The 15,669-nt window shown below is 47.8% G+C and overlaps 1 protein-coding gene across 1 annotated transcript in view; it reads right to left on the bottom strand.

The window, feature by feature from the left end:
• The window catches only part of ABCA13 (ATP binding cassette subfamily A member 13), a 268,906-nt gene that overhangs the window by 138,027 nt on the left and 115,210 nt on the right, over positions 1–15,669 (bottom strand). Inside the window, 5 exon segments of the mRNA XM_024764386.1 lie at positions 380–444; positions 9,693–9,904; positions 9,907–9,922; positions 10,304–10,461; positions 14,007–14,203. Coding sequence (XP_024620154.1) covers positions 380–444; positions 9,693–9,904; positions 9,907–9,922; positions 10,304–10,461; positions 14,007–14,203 — 648 coding nt within the window.

The raw sequence follows: 15,669 nt of genomic DNA, 5'->3' as shown, positions 1-15,669 counted from the left end.
GGAGGGGCCCCGGTCCCAAAAAAAAAAAAAAAAAAAAAAAAAAAGAATTGTGATTTAATGCACAACTAATGGTGATTCACATATAACTCTCATAAAGCATTATTAAATCAGCAGATAGAGAGACTCTAGTGCTAGAAAAGGTATATTAAGCTAAATTTGATCCTTCATCATATAAACGTAGACACGAATACAAAATACCCCCTTACTGATCATTTTAGGAGATTCTAATGCCGGATAACACTGATGCATGGCATTATGTATGCAGACCTATTAGGGTAATTACATGAATTATCTAACTCAAGCAGAAATAACTGAGATGTTGGTTGCCAAACCCCTAGATTCCAAAATGACTGCTGAGATGATTGCTTGCTGTCCTCACGGCCTCTGGCTCAGGAGCTGTTTCACCGCCAAGACAGACGCCTCACTGTTTCCATTCAAGAGGACCTGAAAGTCACCGGTGGGCCCGGGGGCTTGTGCCTCCACCACACCTCTGGTCACTGCCCGCCGGAAGCCACACCCCTTGGGTCAGCATCCTTCGACTGCACATCTGGCCACCGCAGCTGCTACCACACTGTGCACCTTCTCACATACGTGCACCACAGGCCGTGACTGCAAACCCCTGTTCAAGTCACAGCGGGCGCTACAAAATGGAAAAAGCACGTGACCATCTGGGTGGTGGATTTGCCTGGTGATAGAGGAGCTGGGCCCGGGTCAGACTACGTCCCTGTGCCCTCTGGCCATGCTCCAGAGGGGACCACCACAAGCGTCACTGTGGCGTGGGGACGGCTCCATCTTTCAATCCATGTAAACCAGGATTTGAATCCAGTCTCAGCCACCAACATGCTGTGTGACTTCTGGAAGCTTACCTAACCTCTCTGGATGCCATTTCCCCCAGTTGTAAAATAGAGACTTGTAGTATTTTCCCTTGAGGTAATGAGGATTATTATTACCACATTTATGAAACTACCAGTCCTAGTAAATGCTCATCAGACAGCCTCAGTAAGTCCGTGGGGAAAGGTGTTTCTTATATTAAGAAAAACAAATTTTCCCCACCTTCCCATATATGTTAATTAGACACAAATTGGAAAAATAAAGAGCTAAGATAGTTGATGTCAGTTATCCAACCACCAATCAAATATTCACAGCTAAACTCATGAAAGTATTCATATGAATAATTGAACAGACAAAACTGGAATACTGGACCAAATTGTTACAAATTATCTCATTTGACTTATGAGTGCAATTATATTCAAGGACTCCAGTTACATCCATAATTATTCATTCCCATTTACACTGACCATAAAATTGCTTAGGGAAGATGTCCAAAGACTCTTTTTGGTCAGGTGGCTTCAATCGTTAAAAGATTACTTAAAGACTCAGCATCCAGCCCAGAATGCGATCTCCACGTTGCCAAGTTCATCCAAATATTCGTGAAGATTTTAAAACAAAGCATTATAAATGTAATGCCTTCAAGTCAATTTTTGAAAAATGAATGTTCCAAAAGAAAACAGGGCAAACAGCATGCCTGAATATGCAGTTCCTTTTAAAAAAAATACAAAATAACTAATATATGTTTATTGCAAAATCAGATATTTTATGTAAGAAAATGTATCTGGAAAATAAATTTTCAGATTATCAATATGGTAAGGATTAAAAACAATGTCCATCCCTATTATTACTGAGTGTTTTAGGAAATGGGCCTTCTTAACAGTGCTGCTGGGAGAACAGACCTGTTCAGTCTTTCTGGGGGAGGCAAATATGAACCACCTTTGATCAGCTTAATTCCAATCCAAGAGCTGGATTTGTCAAAAAGCAATAGAAATTCATCAAATATAGCAAACAAGGTGGTTTGTTACATCTTATAAGAATAGTAGCAAGAAGTTGTCTGACACAGGGGATTAATTGAACACTTTAAAATACAACCACTCAATGGAGAAAAATGTGTTACAAAATAACACATATAGAATGAATATAATTTACTAACAATACTAATATTAAACTAGAAAAATTATTACTGTTTTGGTGTATATACTTTAGTGAAAAGTTGTTGTCTTTTATGAAATAATTTCTACACTCTGTACACTATTTGAATTTGACCAAGTGATTTTTTAGATTCAAAAATTAAAGTGGTACTTCCCTGGTGGCGCAGTGGATAAGACTCCGTGCTCCCAATGCAGGGGGCCCAGCTTCCATCCCTGGTTAGGGAACTAGATCCCACATGCATGCTGCAACTAAGAGTTCGCAAGCCACAACTAAGGAGTCCACGAGCCACAACTAAGGAGCCCATCTGCCACAACTAAGACCCAGTGCAACTAAATAAATAAATATCTTTTTAAAAAAGTTAAAGTACTATATACATTTTCAACCTACTGATTAAAGATTTCTATTTATTTGTGTGGTGAGATCATGCTACTTTTTCTTCTTCACAGTTTTCTGGTTTTTTGAACAATGAATATTTATGCATCTTGTAATCAATAATTATTCTGTAAAGACTGTATACTTATTTGGGAGATGCACGATTTTGTGAAATAGAAATAGTATCTTTCTTTGTTCACTGAGTTAAGAGAATTTTAGAGTTGTGGATCTTTAAAATAATGTAATTCAAACTTTTCACTTATTTATAAATACACACAGTTCAGGAGAAGTTGTGAAGTGAGTTAACTTGGGAGAACAAAGCACAGCATTTATTACGTGTTAAGTGCTATGCTAGTTCCTTAGGTTTTCTCTTTGAATAAAGTTCTCAAAGCTTTTAATCTTCTAATAGAGTCAAACGTAATGAAACATGACAATTGACCAACACAGTGTACTGTATTTAACAGTGGGTCAGACTTCTCCAAGGGGCTGCCACTGCCAGGAATTCAAGGAGTAAAAGGTGTTCTCTGACAGGTAGGGAGGGTGCTTGGCGTGGGGAAGATCTCCGTGGAGTAGACATGGGTTCTGAGTCAGAAACATGGTACATCAGGTATTAGGGATATGGCCAACCCTCCATATCTGCCTCAGAAAATATTCAAGAAAAAAAACTCCAGAAAGTTCCAAAAAGCAACACTTGTATTTGTCACACACTGGTAACTATTTACTGAGCATATATATTGTATCAGGTATTATAACTAAGCTAGAGATGATTTAAAACATACAGGAGGATGTGTGTAGGTTATATGTAAATACCACACCATTTTATATAAGGGACTTGAGCATCTAGGGATTTTGGTATTCACAGGGGTCCTGGAACCAATCCCACCTCAGATGCTGAGGGATGACTATATTTTCTACTGCGCCCCAGTCATGATCTGGGACTCCAAAATCATTAGCAGACAAGAAAAGGCTTAAATCATTTCATCTGTTCTCACCAATCCAGAAAACAGAATCAGCAAGCTGTATGGAAAACTAACAGTGCCAGATGGCTCCTGGGGGGTAGGCTTTTAATCAAACAGGTAAACACCTGCAGATGGGCATTAATGTTGAAAATGTGTCCCAGCACCAGGACTCGGGAATCCCAACCTCGTGTGGACACACTGACGTCTGCACAGGCAGTGTGCCGACAGTGACCCCATTCAGGGCACAAAAGACGTAGGTGGGGTGGTCCCCAATCTTTGTCCTGGTAAAGACTATAATTGTGTGACATTTATGCAAATTATGACTGAATTATGAATAATAATTCATACCATTTAAAGGAGAAAAACTAACAAAATCAAATATCCTCCTATTAAGAGAGGAAAGAAGGGGGGGACAGGGGAGGGAAGAAGAGGTAAAGAGAAAAAAGAGAAAATCGAAAAAAATGGGAAAAAAGTAAAAGGAAAGGAGAAATTTTGTGACACATTGGTTTGCTTATTAATATAACATAAAACCCAAAATACAGGGCTTCCCTGGTGGCGCAGTGGTTGAGCGTCCGCCTGCCGATGCAGGGGACACAGGTTCGTGCCCCGGTGCGGGACGATCCCACATGCTGCAGAGCAGTTAGGCCCGTGACCCATGGCCACTGAGCCTGCACGTCCAGAGCCTGTGCTCTGCAATGGGAGAGGCCACAACAGTGAGAGGCCCGCATACAGCAAAAAAAAACACAAAAAAACAAAAACCAACAAAATACAATTATTTCTTAAATATTAAACATGGTAATATAAAAATATACAAAATTTAAAACCATGCTAGATTACTGTAACCTTGCTTTTGAAAAGTAAAAGGAGTAGTATGTTTAATTCTTTAAAAAGCTAACAAGTAGACTATATTTATCTATATTGTTTTAATAATAATCTCACAGCTCTATATTACCCAACTTTTATGATGCTTTACCTGTTTTCTTGTAACAATCATACTATTTTATTGTACATGATTTTTCTTAAAAAAAGAGAAAAATAGGTGATAGTGTAATTTTCTACATGAAAAGCCACTGAAGGTTCCAATTGCTGTACAGGTATATATCCTTGATCTGATTCTTTGAAAAGCACTATGATTGTTGAAAAGATGCTCAACATCACTAATTATTAGAGAAATGCATATCAAAACTACAACGAGATATCACCTCACACCAGTCAGATTAGCCACCATCAAAAAATCTACAAACAACAAATGCTGGAGAGGGTGTGGAGAAAAGGGATCACTCCTACACTATTGGAGGGAATGTAAATTGGTGCAGCCACTATGGAGAACAGTATAGAGGTTCCTTAAAAAACTAAAAATAGAACAACCATTTGACCCAGCAATCCCACTACTGGGCATATATCCAGAGGAAACCATTTAAAAAGATACATGTACCCCGATGTTCACTGCAGCATTATCTACAATAGCCAGGACATGGAAGCAACCTAAATGTCCATCAACAAAGGAGTGGATAAAGAGGATGTGGCATATATACACAATGGAATACTACTCAGCCATAAAAAAGAATGAAATAATACCATTTTCAGCAACATGGATGGACCTAGAGGTGATCATACTAAGTGAATTAAGTCAGACAGAGAAAGACAAATATCATATGATATCACTCATATGTGGAATCTAAAATATGACACAAATGAACTTACCTATGAAACAGAAACAGACTCAGAGACGTAGAGATCAGACTTGTGGTTACCAAGGGGGAGGGGGTTTGGGGGAGGGAAGGGCTGGGAGTTTGGAGTCAGCAGATGCAAACTAGTATATATAGGATGGATAAATAACAAGGTCCTACAGTAGAGCACAGGGAACTATATTCAATATCCTGTGATAAACCACATGGAAAAGAATATGAAAAAGAATGTATGTATATGTATAACTGAATCACTTTGCTTACAAAACACTATAGATCACCTATACTTCAATAAAAATTTTTTAAAAAGCATTATGATCGTGACACCCAAAATGTTAAAAGAATCAAATTAGGATTTCACTTAGGAATAGGGTCATCCCTTACACCTAGCCACGTTTTTTGAATAATTTAAAGGTTGCTGAAACTCCTTTGTTTAAACCTGCCTTGAAAAGATAGTGATTGACCTTCAGAGAACCAGGGTACAGCCTGGCTCTGCCACCAACTACATACATCCCCTGGGCTGGTCGCAAGCTCAGAATTTGGGCTTTCTCTTAAATGCACCAAAGACAGGTCCTCCTGAAGCTTCTCAACAGCCTCACACTTGGGTTTTCAAACCTGAGCTCCCTCCAAAGTTCTAACAGATGGTTAGGAAAAGGACCTGGGGACACCTCCGGCTGCATCCCCATCGCGACCTCAGCCTTGGCCCTCACCTCTGGTTCTGCTCTGCGTGGGTCAGATGGATGAGGGACGGATGGACGCTGACCAAATGCTGTACCCAGCACCCCCATCTGTTTCTCACCTCACTGAGCTGAGGCTCTCCCCAACCCCACCCCAAGGCCATTCTTCCTACTTGGGAAACACCCCCTGTGCATTTCCCCAGACCCCCACCCCCGACGTCCTCTCTCGGCTGTAACAGTCATGCCTGATGGGCCTCACACAAAGCCGTCTTCAAGCCACCAGCTGTGGGTCCATCTCAATCTGATTTCAATCAGTGTAAACAAGAACGCTGAAGTGGGTGATGAGGCAAAGAGATGAGTTTGTGGTTTTAAGAGAGGTAAAGAGAGCTGCTCAGACACCCCACGGCATCTCATGCCATCAGGGAGGAGGGAACGGAGGTACCGGTTCAGGACGCCCGGCTCAACCCACCTCCGCTCTGGCCAGGAGGTGAGTGTGGAGGAGGGTGCCCTGGAGGGCACGTCTGTCTTCAGCTTCCTGAAGACTGACAGGCCCACAAAGGTTTCCCCAAGATGTCCTGTCGTTAAGTCTGAGGCAGTGACTATCCTAAGAGAAGTAAAACACATTCTTTGTCAAATATTTCATGAGAAGATGTGATTCCAGTTCAGGAAGTGAGGATTGTAACTATTCACCACCAGCCTTAGGCACTTTCTCTGGCAGGTCTGATCTGCGCGCTTGCGAGAACTCCGTCTCCACACACTTTCCCCGCTTCCCGAGGCCTCAGCGGAAGCTGCTGCTTTCTGGCACCAGCATTAACCCGCCCAAGTCTATTTCATTCCCATTTTCATTCTGGCAGACGGTTTTCTGCAAAGCACCCACGGTCAGCTCTCTGCTGATTTTAGCGAACGCGGCACACAAACCTTCTTTGGCGTGTATAACTGGCAGCAGACACGTCTCCTCTCCACCTCTCCTGCATGTGTTTGAAGTTTGAGGAAATGGGGACGAAGAAGCAAAGACAGCTCTGCGTCTAACGCCACAGCCAAGCCTAGGAGACACACAGAATCTGCAACAGCTCTGTAAAGAGGCAGAGAATGATGGCCTCCCGGGTAGGATGGGCTGTGCAAACAGGATGGTCTGAGAAAGCAAACGAGAGGCTGCAGATCCTCCAGATTAATCGTTGCCGAAATCACTTCCCATAATCACAGGAAGGGGCAATTAAGAATGAAGCACAGGCTCAGGTCGGTGCTCTGTGACGACTTAGAGGGGTGAGACTGTGCAGGGAACGGGAGGGAGGTCCAAGGAGGAGGGGGCATATGTAGACATGTGGCTGATTCACTTTGCTGTACAGCAGAAACTAACACAACATTGTAAAGCAACTATAGTCCAATTTTAAAAATGAATAATAATGAAAAACAAACTAAAACTTCTCAAACTGCATTATGGTGATGGCTGCACAACTCAGTACATTTGCTAAATATTAATGAATTATCTATTTAAAGTCAGTTAATTTTACAGTATGTAAATTATACTTGAATAAAGTGGCTTAAAAAAAAGAATTAGGGCTTCCCTGGTGGCGCAGTGGTTGAGAGTCCGCCTGCCGACGCAGGGGACGCGGGTTCGTGCCCCGGTCCGGGAAGATCCCACATGCCGCGGAGCGGCTGGGCCCGTGAGCCGTGGCCGCTGAGCCTGCGTGTCCGGAGCCTGTGCTCCGCAACGGGAAAGGCCACAACAGTGAGAGGCCCGCGTACCGCAAAAAAAAAAAAAAAAAAAGAATGAAATACAGAGGATTAAACGGAGGGAGAGAAGAGAAGTTTAGGTGAAGTGATGCGGGCAACCATAGCGTTATAAGAGTCTCAGTGCATCTCAGATCTCACACGGCAGGCGGGGGGGGTGGAAACATGGCTTCTTAGAAAAAAGGCACAGCAGAGTCTTACAGGCAGAAAACAACAGTTTCCCAGATTCACTCTCTATCAGATGGGTTTGCGAAGTTTCACATCAAATTTGAACTTAAAGAGATGCTTATAGGGTGTTTTTCATAGCAGTGACCACAGACCACCTAAACCAAAGGAAAACTGGGGTGCTTGCTTAAAAATGTAAATGTCTAAGTCTTTGGAATCAACATTTGTGGAAATTGGGCCTAAGAAACTGCCAATTTAATAAACATCAGGTTATCTTGTTTTTTATATGTGTGTGTGTGTGTGTGTGTATATATATATATATATATATATATAAAGTAGCCATCCTAACACACGTGTGGTGTTGCCCATCATGGTTTTGAATTCTGTTTCCCTGATGTTAGTGATGTTGAGCATCTTTTCACGTAACTGTTGGCCATCTGTACGTCTTCTTTGGAAATATGTCTGTTCAGGTCCTTTGCCCATTTTTAAATCAGGTTATTTGTTTCTTTGTTATTGAGTTGTAGGAGTGCCTTATACATTTTGGATATTAACCCCCTATCAGATATATGGTTTGCAGATATTTTCTTTCATTCTGTAGGTTGCCTTTTCATTCTGTTGTTTCTTTTGCTGTGCAGAAACTTTTGGCAAGAATATGGAAAGGTTAGAGCCCTTGTACACTCATATATATATATATATATATATAATGGAATATTATTTAGCCATAAAAAGGAGGGAAATACTATCACGTGTGACAACATGGGTGAAGTCGGAGGACATTACAATAAGTGAAATAAGCTGGACCCAGAAGGATAAATAATTTGATTCCACTTATGTGAGGAATAAACTAGTCAAACTCATAGGAACAGAGCATAGAATTGTGGTTGCCAAGGTGCGGGAGGGGATAGGGGATTTGTCGTTCAACGGGTATAAAGTTTCAGTTAAGCAAGATGATTAGATTCCAGAGCTGTGCAGGCAACACCGTGCCCAGAACCAACTTAAAGTGTTTACTGAGAGGGCAGCTCTCACATAATGTGTTCTTAGCACACATAAAAAAAAAAGAGGGAGATGCACGAGAACATTTTTGGATTTGTGAATGTTTACTACCTTGATTGTAGTGATGATGTCACAAACTAATCAAACTGTATACATTAAGTATATGGAGATTTTTTATATCAATTATACAATAAAGCTTTAAAAAAAAAAAAAAAGCACCCAGGGGACTTCCCTGGTGGTCCAGTGGTTGAGACTCCACACTTCCAATTCAGGGGGCAGGGGTTCGATCCCTGGTCGGGGAACTAGATTCCACACACACACACAAAAGCATCCGGGTGATGTTTTTGTTTTTGTTTTTGTTTTTGTTTTGCGGTACGTGGGCCTCTCACTGTTGTGGCCTCTCCCGCTGCGGAACACAGACTCTGGACGTGCAGGCTCAGCGGTCATGGCTCACGTGCCCAGCCACTCCGCAGCATGTGGGATCTTCCTGGACCGGGACACGAACCCGTGTTCCCTGCATCGGCAGGCAGACTCCCAACCATTGTGCCACCAGGGAAGCCCCGGGTGATTTTTTAAAGATTCCTTTAAAAAGTTCTCTTCTCTTAAAACTATATCCTGAACACAGCACCTGGGGCTGTGACACATCAGTGAGCTGTCTGTCCCAGGACCTGCTCCTCCAAAGACCAGACATGCCTGCAAAGAAACCACACCCACCCCGAGGGGCTGGTGCCGGCCGGCTCTGTCCCAGGGAGAGGGGAGCAGAGTGGGGGGCACATTGCTCCCTTGCGTGACCTTCTGCACATCTTTGCCCACCGTGGGCCGGGACTTCTGGGCAGGACTAGGTCCACAGTGGAAAGAGAAAGGCGCCTCCAGGTGAGGAAATATGACCAGGCAGACTCCCGCTACTGAAACTGTCTGGACAGCCAGTGATTCTGGATTAAAGACACCAAAGTTCTCGAATATAGAAACGCTATTTCCCCTAAAGAACCACAGTCACCTGTCGGGTGTATTAAACGCCAGTCAGAGCTGGGAAATGAATGAAAATGCACAGCGTCCCCATCATGCCCAGGGAGGCAAAGCACGAATCAGAAAAGCCTGCTCGAGCAGCTTTCATCAGAAGGTACCTCTTCTAAGCTGGTGTCTGAGATCCCATAGCCCATCAGGTACAGGTGGTGAAGGTTCTGGTCCAGGGCCTGGAAAAGCCCTGTGAAGCAGGCTCTGTCTGCATCCTCAGGGATCGTGTAGCTCAGCTCCCCCCAGCTGCTGCCTCGGAGGGATGCCTGTGGGATGTAGGTCTGCATCGGAGACATGGCACAAGCTGTGTCCTTCGGGTCCCGGCCTCCAGAACAGAAGGCTATCCAAAAAAAAGTCAGGGAACAGCAAGGAATGTAAACCCAAACATACCAAATTTACATCAACTGATTTCACATCTATCCCTAAGCAAATTATTTTGAAATTCCAATTCTTGCTCCACACCCACCAGTGTCCATAATCTGTTTCTCCCTTTCGCAGGCACATCGTTTCCTCCATAAGGACTGAGACCCCAAGGACCTTGTGTCCTGTTCTGTCTCCCCGAGACCTACAGCAGGCAAGGCCCAGGCTGGATTTGGAATAAACACCTGCTGAGCGACCTGACCCCAACGTGGAAATGTTGTGACCGGGGAGCAGTCTGGATCTGTCTCCTCTGCCCCCCGAGGAGGTACGTGTCTCCCTGCAACTACCCCTGGGGTCTCACCTCCTTGCTGAGCATCAGGCAGAGCTCCTGCCCGTGGGCCTGGGTCGGGCTGGAGAGGGGGCCGCAGCACCGCAGCCTCCCCTGCTGCAGCACTGCCACGTGGTCACTCGGCACCTCGACCTAGTCCACGTGGTGGGTGGTGAAGATGACAGTCCGGCATCAGACCCACACAACATGCCAGGGGTCCATCTCGAACCTCCGGTGGGGGAAGCCCATGCGGGAGTGGGTGGTGTCAAGAGCATCACAGGGTGTTAGGTTAGCCGAGGTCACCCCCCAAATCAGAAGCCCGGAAACGCCTCTGGGTTAGGACACGGCTTCTGCAAACCCTCCATCGTGAAGGGTGACACTGAGAGACAAGCCAGGGAGTCCCCGGGTCCAGCCGCCCCGTCCGGAAGAGCTCACGGCAGCTGTGGCCACAGAGAGTGTGTTTCAGGCAGGTGGCAGGTGGCAGGTGGCAGGTGGCAGGTGGGGGGGCCCTCCCCAGGAAGAAAGGCCCCACCGAGCACAGGGCGCGTTGCCCCTTTTTGCAGAAACGAACGTTCGGCTCATACGTGTCCTCTATGAATTCTCTCGCTTGTCGAGTTTCACTACGTTTGCTGGGGGAGGAAAGGGGCCAGACTGACCTCAGAAGGCCAGAGGCCCTACAAGGTGTTTTCATAAAGTTCACTTCAGCCACCTGAAGGGAAGCCCTCAGGCCTACATCGAGCCCGTTCTACCTATTCTAGTTTACTGAATAGAAATAAACCCATTGATTGATTCTCACCTCAAAAGCAAATTTTCCAAGAGAGAAGCCCAAACACGTTTTTAACTCTACCAGATTTTATATTTTTAAATAGCAGAGAAAGATGGAAAGACCAGGATTCTCAATTCATTTTTTTTAACTGCATCTAAAAAGAAACCATGATATATAGACCCTAGAGCACAGTGGCCAATATCGCCACAGATGCGTCCCAAAGACCAAGGCCAACCCCCTGGCATGAGAGGTCCTTCGAGGCTAAGAAAATGTGCTCAGTCCCTGATCTGGGGTTAGAGACAGTTTAGAGGCCAGATGATGTGTTTCCAGACGATCAAGTCATCTGAAAATGAAAGTTAGCTGGAATGTAAATTCCAAAAAAATGTAGATTAAGTTCACAGATGTTTGATGCTTCTCAGTGGACATTTAGGAAATTCAAGACACCCCCAAACCTCAAAGGACAAGTGTCGCTCAGTAAGACACCACTTTAGCGTTCCCCCAGGTCAGGTGGTGCGTTTGGTCCCCTCTCCTCGGAAAGTGGTCCTTCCCCAACCACTTCTCTTGCCTGTTTTAACAACAGTGATGAGCGGCCACTGGCCGAGCACCCACGTACCAGGCACTGAGCTGTGCGCTTCCACACACTCACTTCACACACAGCCTCACAAGGCGCGTGACTGTCTCCGCTTGCGAACTGGAGTCCAGAGGCGTGGGATCATTTCCCAGGTCGTCCAGGATGTGTAGAGCAGGAGGGGGAGGAGTGGACCAATTTGCTCTGGTACCTTTTCCGTCATTATTGGTCCTCCAAGGGAGGCCTGGAATCGCTGGTCCCAGGGTTGACCAGACCTCAGCACCAAGCATCACTCAGCAGGAAACGCGGATCGCATCCCAGGGAGTCAGAGCGCCCAACGCCCCGTGTTCTGCCAGCAGAGCCTCCTTCTATTCAGCAGGGATCACTTGCTTTTGTGCCGCCCTTAGTTCTGGTTTACAAAGCTGTGGCACAGCTGCCTGGAGGTTTGGGGCTGTTTCCAGACACTGCTACATGCTGATGCTTGAAAACCTATTTCCCTGCTGGTCCCACCCATCTTATCCTACTGATTTCACATGTCCGTCAGTGCGCAGATTCTTCCAAAGGAGCCTCCAAAGACAACCATTGCCAAATGACCTAGAACAGCAAGAATATGTTTAATTTATAACTACGGAATTTGAAGAAGCTGCCTGTTTCTGGGACTTTTATCGTATCTGGTTTTCTGTGCAAAGTTACAGTTATGCTCACGACTCAAACGTTCTGTCAGCTGAGCCCTGAAGGCCCCAGCTGATTTTTAAAATAAACAAGAACCAAGAGCCTGTGGTGTTTACTGCGCACTGCAGCTCAGGCGAGCAGAGTAACAATATCTTCTGACCTGCCCGCCTCTCACCCGTCCTCTTCATCAACCCCACTACCGGGGCAGGGAAAGGATTTACGTTCATTTTATCTCAAAACGTCACCCGTCCCTTTAAGCGGTGTCCAAAGTCTCTTGCACAGAGGGTCACGATTTCTCATCCTACTTTTCTCCCCAAAGGGCCTCAGGTAAGAGGAGAGAGGGGCGAGCTGTGATCTCAGGGCAGTGGGCAGGGTGAGGGGCTCGGGCCCGGTGTGGTCAGCATCCTCTGGCCCCGGGTGATGACCAGGACCACCTGGTCCTGTCCCCGCCCCTGTGCAGCAGGGCCTCGGACAGGGTCAGCCCACGGCATGGGGCCCTCTGCTCCCCCGGGCCCCTCGGTCCTGCTGACCGCCAGCCCCCGAGTCTCCCCCGGCTTCCAGGGCCCACCTCACCCCTGTAGGCAGCATGCCTGGCAGGCTCTGCGCCCTCCCAGTGCAGAAGCCGGGGACTGTGAAAGTGCGGGACAGGCGCCACGGGTGCGGCCCTGGGCCAGCGTCCCGCTAGGCCTCATGAGCTCTGATGTGGCTGCACCAGGTCGGGAGGACCCCTCACCCCTGACCACCTCACAGGCCCGGAGTGGTCTCCCAGCCCAGGGCGGTCTGTGGCCTTTTCTGTCTTCTCCCTCCACGACCCCCCTAGGTTTCTGCAACAGAAAAGGACAGGGTGGTCCTTTCGGGTGTCCTCCCCGACCCCAGCCTTTAAGCTTCAAGGGATGAACAGGAACATCTTTTCTGCCTTAAGGAGAGAATATGACGGCATTTCTCTGGTCCCTTCTCCCTGCATTTCTTAAGAAGCAAATCCTAATCTCCCCCAGGGAGGTGAAGGTCCCAGGTTAAGTCAAAAAGGCTTTGTACTCAAAAGTCCAAAAAGAAAAGAAAACCTTTTACAAGCTTCCACAGTAACCCTGCCGCCGTTGCTCCCATGCATGCCTAGCAGCAGCATTGGGTATGTTTCTCTCTTCCCGATGCTTTCTCCAAACTCCGGTGTTTCTGTGTGAAATGCAGTGCTTCCTGGCTGCAGTGCTTCAGAATCACAGCAGGAAATCAGAAGCCGGAAGTCAGTAACTACCCATCTAACGCCCTAAGTTGGAAGTACTATACACAATAACACAGGTGAGAAACACGAAACTTCCAAAGCCCAGCCCAGGCTCCACCCTTGGCTCGGGGAACCTCCTCTGTGGCCGTAAGCAAACCCCAGCCCTTATCTCTGTGACTCGGTTTCCTCCCCGAGAAAATGGAGGGCCTTTTCCAGATTATAGCTGGGACACCCCTCCTTGTAATCCCAGAATTACTCCAGAATGGAGCCCAACGTGGATGCGTGCAGTGTCCACTGACATCAGGCGTGACAAGCTCGGATGGCCCCACTGCTAAGCTGGCTGAGCAAGCCCCAGAAGCCCGGCACCACAGGGATGCTGCACGACGGGTGTGTCTCCGTGCGCTCCTGGGAAATTTCTTTCCCCGAGAAGGATGACGTATTGGGATACGCCCCTCGCTCCCCTCCACCACGGCGGTACAGCGGGAGGAGAACGCGGAGTGCTGCCTGGTCCCTCTTTCTTGGTATTCGAGGAGCACGTCCCAGACGCCACGGCAGGAGCACGGGTCCACCCTGCTGGTGGGCTCGTCGAGGACCACGGTCCTCGACGCCTCGAGGAAGGCGATGCCGAGGGACAGCTTCCTCCACGCGCCCCCTGAGAGGGCGCGGGCGTGTTGGGGCTGGTGCTGTGCCAGCCCCACGTCCTGGAGAGTTCTGGAACGAGAACACAGCCCTCACCTCCCCGAACTCCTAATCCCACTCCACAAACAATGCCTTGTGAGGACCGAGCTCTTTTTAAGAGGCCCAGAAACATGGAGGAGGCCCAGGACCCACGTTGCCCGCGAGTCGTGACGCGACAGCACCGGCCTCCGAGGGGCCCAGATGGAGCCACGTCAGGGGACCCAGCGCGGTGCCTCGTGAGCACGACCTTCCCTTAGGTCCCGTTTGTAGGAAATACGTGCTGTCTCCTCTCTGGGCTTCACTCACAACTGCTGCCGAGGGCCCTCAGTTCCCTCGGGACTCTGTGGAGGCCAGTGGGGTGGCCAGAGCAGCCCACTAGGCGCGTCTGCGGAAGGTCTGGACTCTGGTCCACGTGCGCTACATCTGGAGCAGCCCCTTCCTGACTGAGGAATGACCAGACGCCGTTAGAGTGGGGATCGGCCCCCTCTTACCTCCGGGAGCCTTCAGTCTCCACGCTGATTTCAGACGCCCGGCATCTCCCAACGAGAGGAGCCACCGCCGTCTTTCCTCACAGGTAACCTTTCACTCTGAGTCCCGTGAACTCTTGGGAACACTTAGTTCCCCCCACCTACTTAATGTCACTCTCTGTGCAGCCCCTCTTAGAGCAGTGCCCCCCCCCGAAACCCTCCCCTGAGCACCCACAGCCAGTGGATTCCCTCCCATGGAGCTGCAGGCGGGTCACAACTTCCTGGAGGCCACGGAGCAGCCAGAGAGGACGAGGCGTGGGAGGGATCACAAGGTACCACTCAGCCTGGCTTCAAGACGGTCAGCTCCTAGAAACTGCAAACCCCCAGGCAAAGAGGCTGACTGGTAAAATCCCAGGGACCCGCCCGCCTGACCACCGAGGAAATGCTTCGTGTCCGTTTCACTGTTTGCGGATTTCTCATCCCGACCCAGAAGGAGCCCAGGAGAGCTTCTCAGGTCTGGTTGTCGGTCTGCCCGCCTGACGGTTGGTTAACGTCCCCGTGCATTCCCTGCAGGGTGAACCTCAACTTACATTCGGAGCCATTCTCGCCCTTGTTTTTCAGGTGCTCCCACTGTGGACAGCAGCCCAGTTGGGAGGAAAAGGACAAGCGGTCCATCTCAGCAGGGGACTGCCTTCACCATCATTCCCATTAGACCCCCAACCCCTCCCCGGCCAGGTGACTCCAACACCAGAGGAGGTGAATTTATTAAGCCCACGTTAGTCCCACATGGACCGGCAGAGAAAACCAACAGCAAAACAAGGCAGTGAGATGTCAGATGTTCTCAAACACGCAGGTCCTAATTCCATTTCTATGTTATACCAAAACCCTGCCCGTTCTCTCTCCACCTTGAACTCAGCACACTCATGCGATCCACGCCAGGCCACACCCCGGACCCAGCTGCTTCCGGCAGCCGCAGCTCCACCAGAGGCTCGATCCCACGCGTCCTCCTCTGACCACATCCTTTCTCCAGCC

Source organism: Neophocaena asiaeorientalis, unplaced genomic scaffold, assembly GCF_003031525.2.
Source record: "Neophocaena asiaeorientalis asiaeorientalis breed wild unplaced genomic scaffold, Neophocaena_asiaeorientalis_V1.1 scaffold191, whole genome shotgun sequence".
NCBI classification, from domain to species: Eukaryota; Metazoa; Chordata; class Mammalia; order Artiodactyla; family Phocoenidae; genus Neophocaena; species Neophocaena asiaeorientalis.
This window is presented reverse-complemented; position numbering and strand designations above follow the sequence as displayed.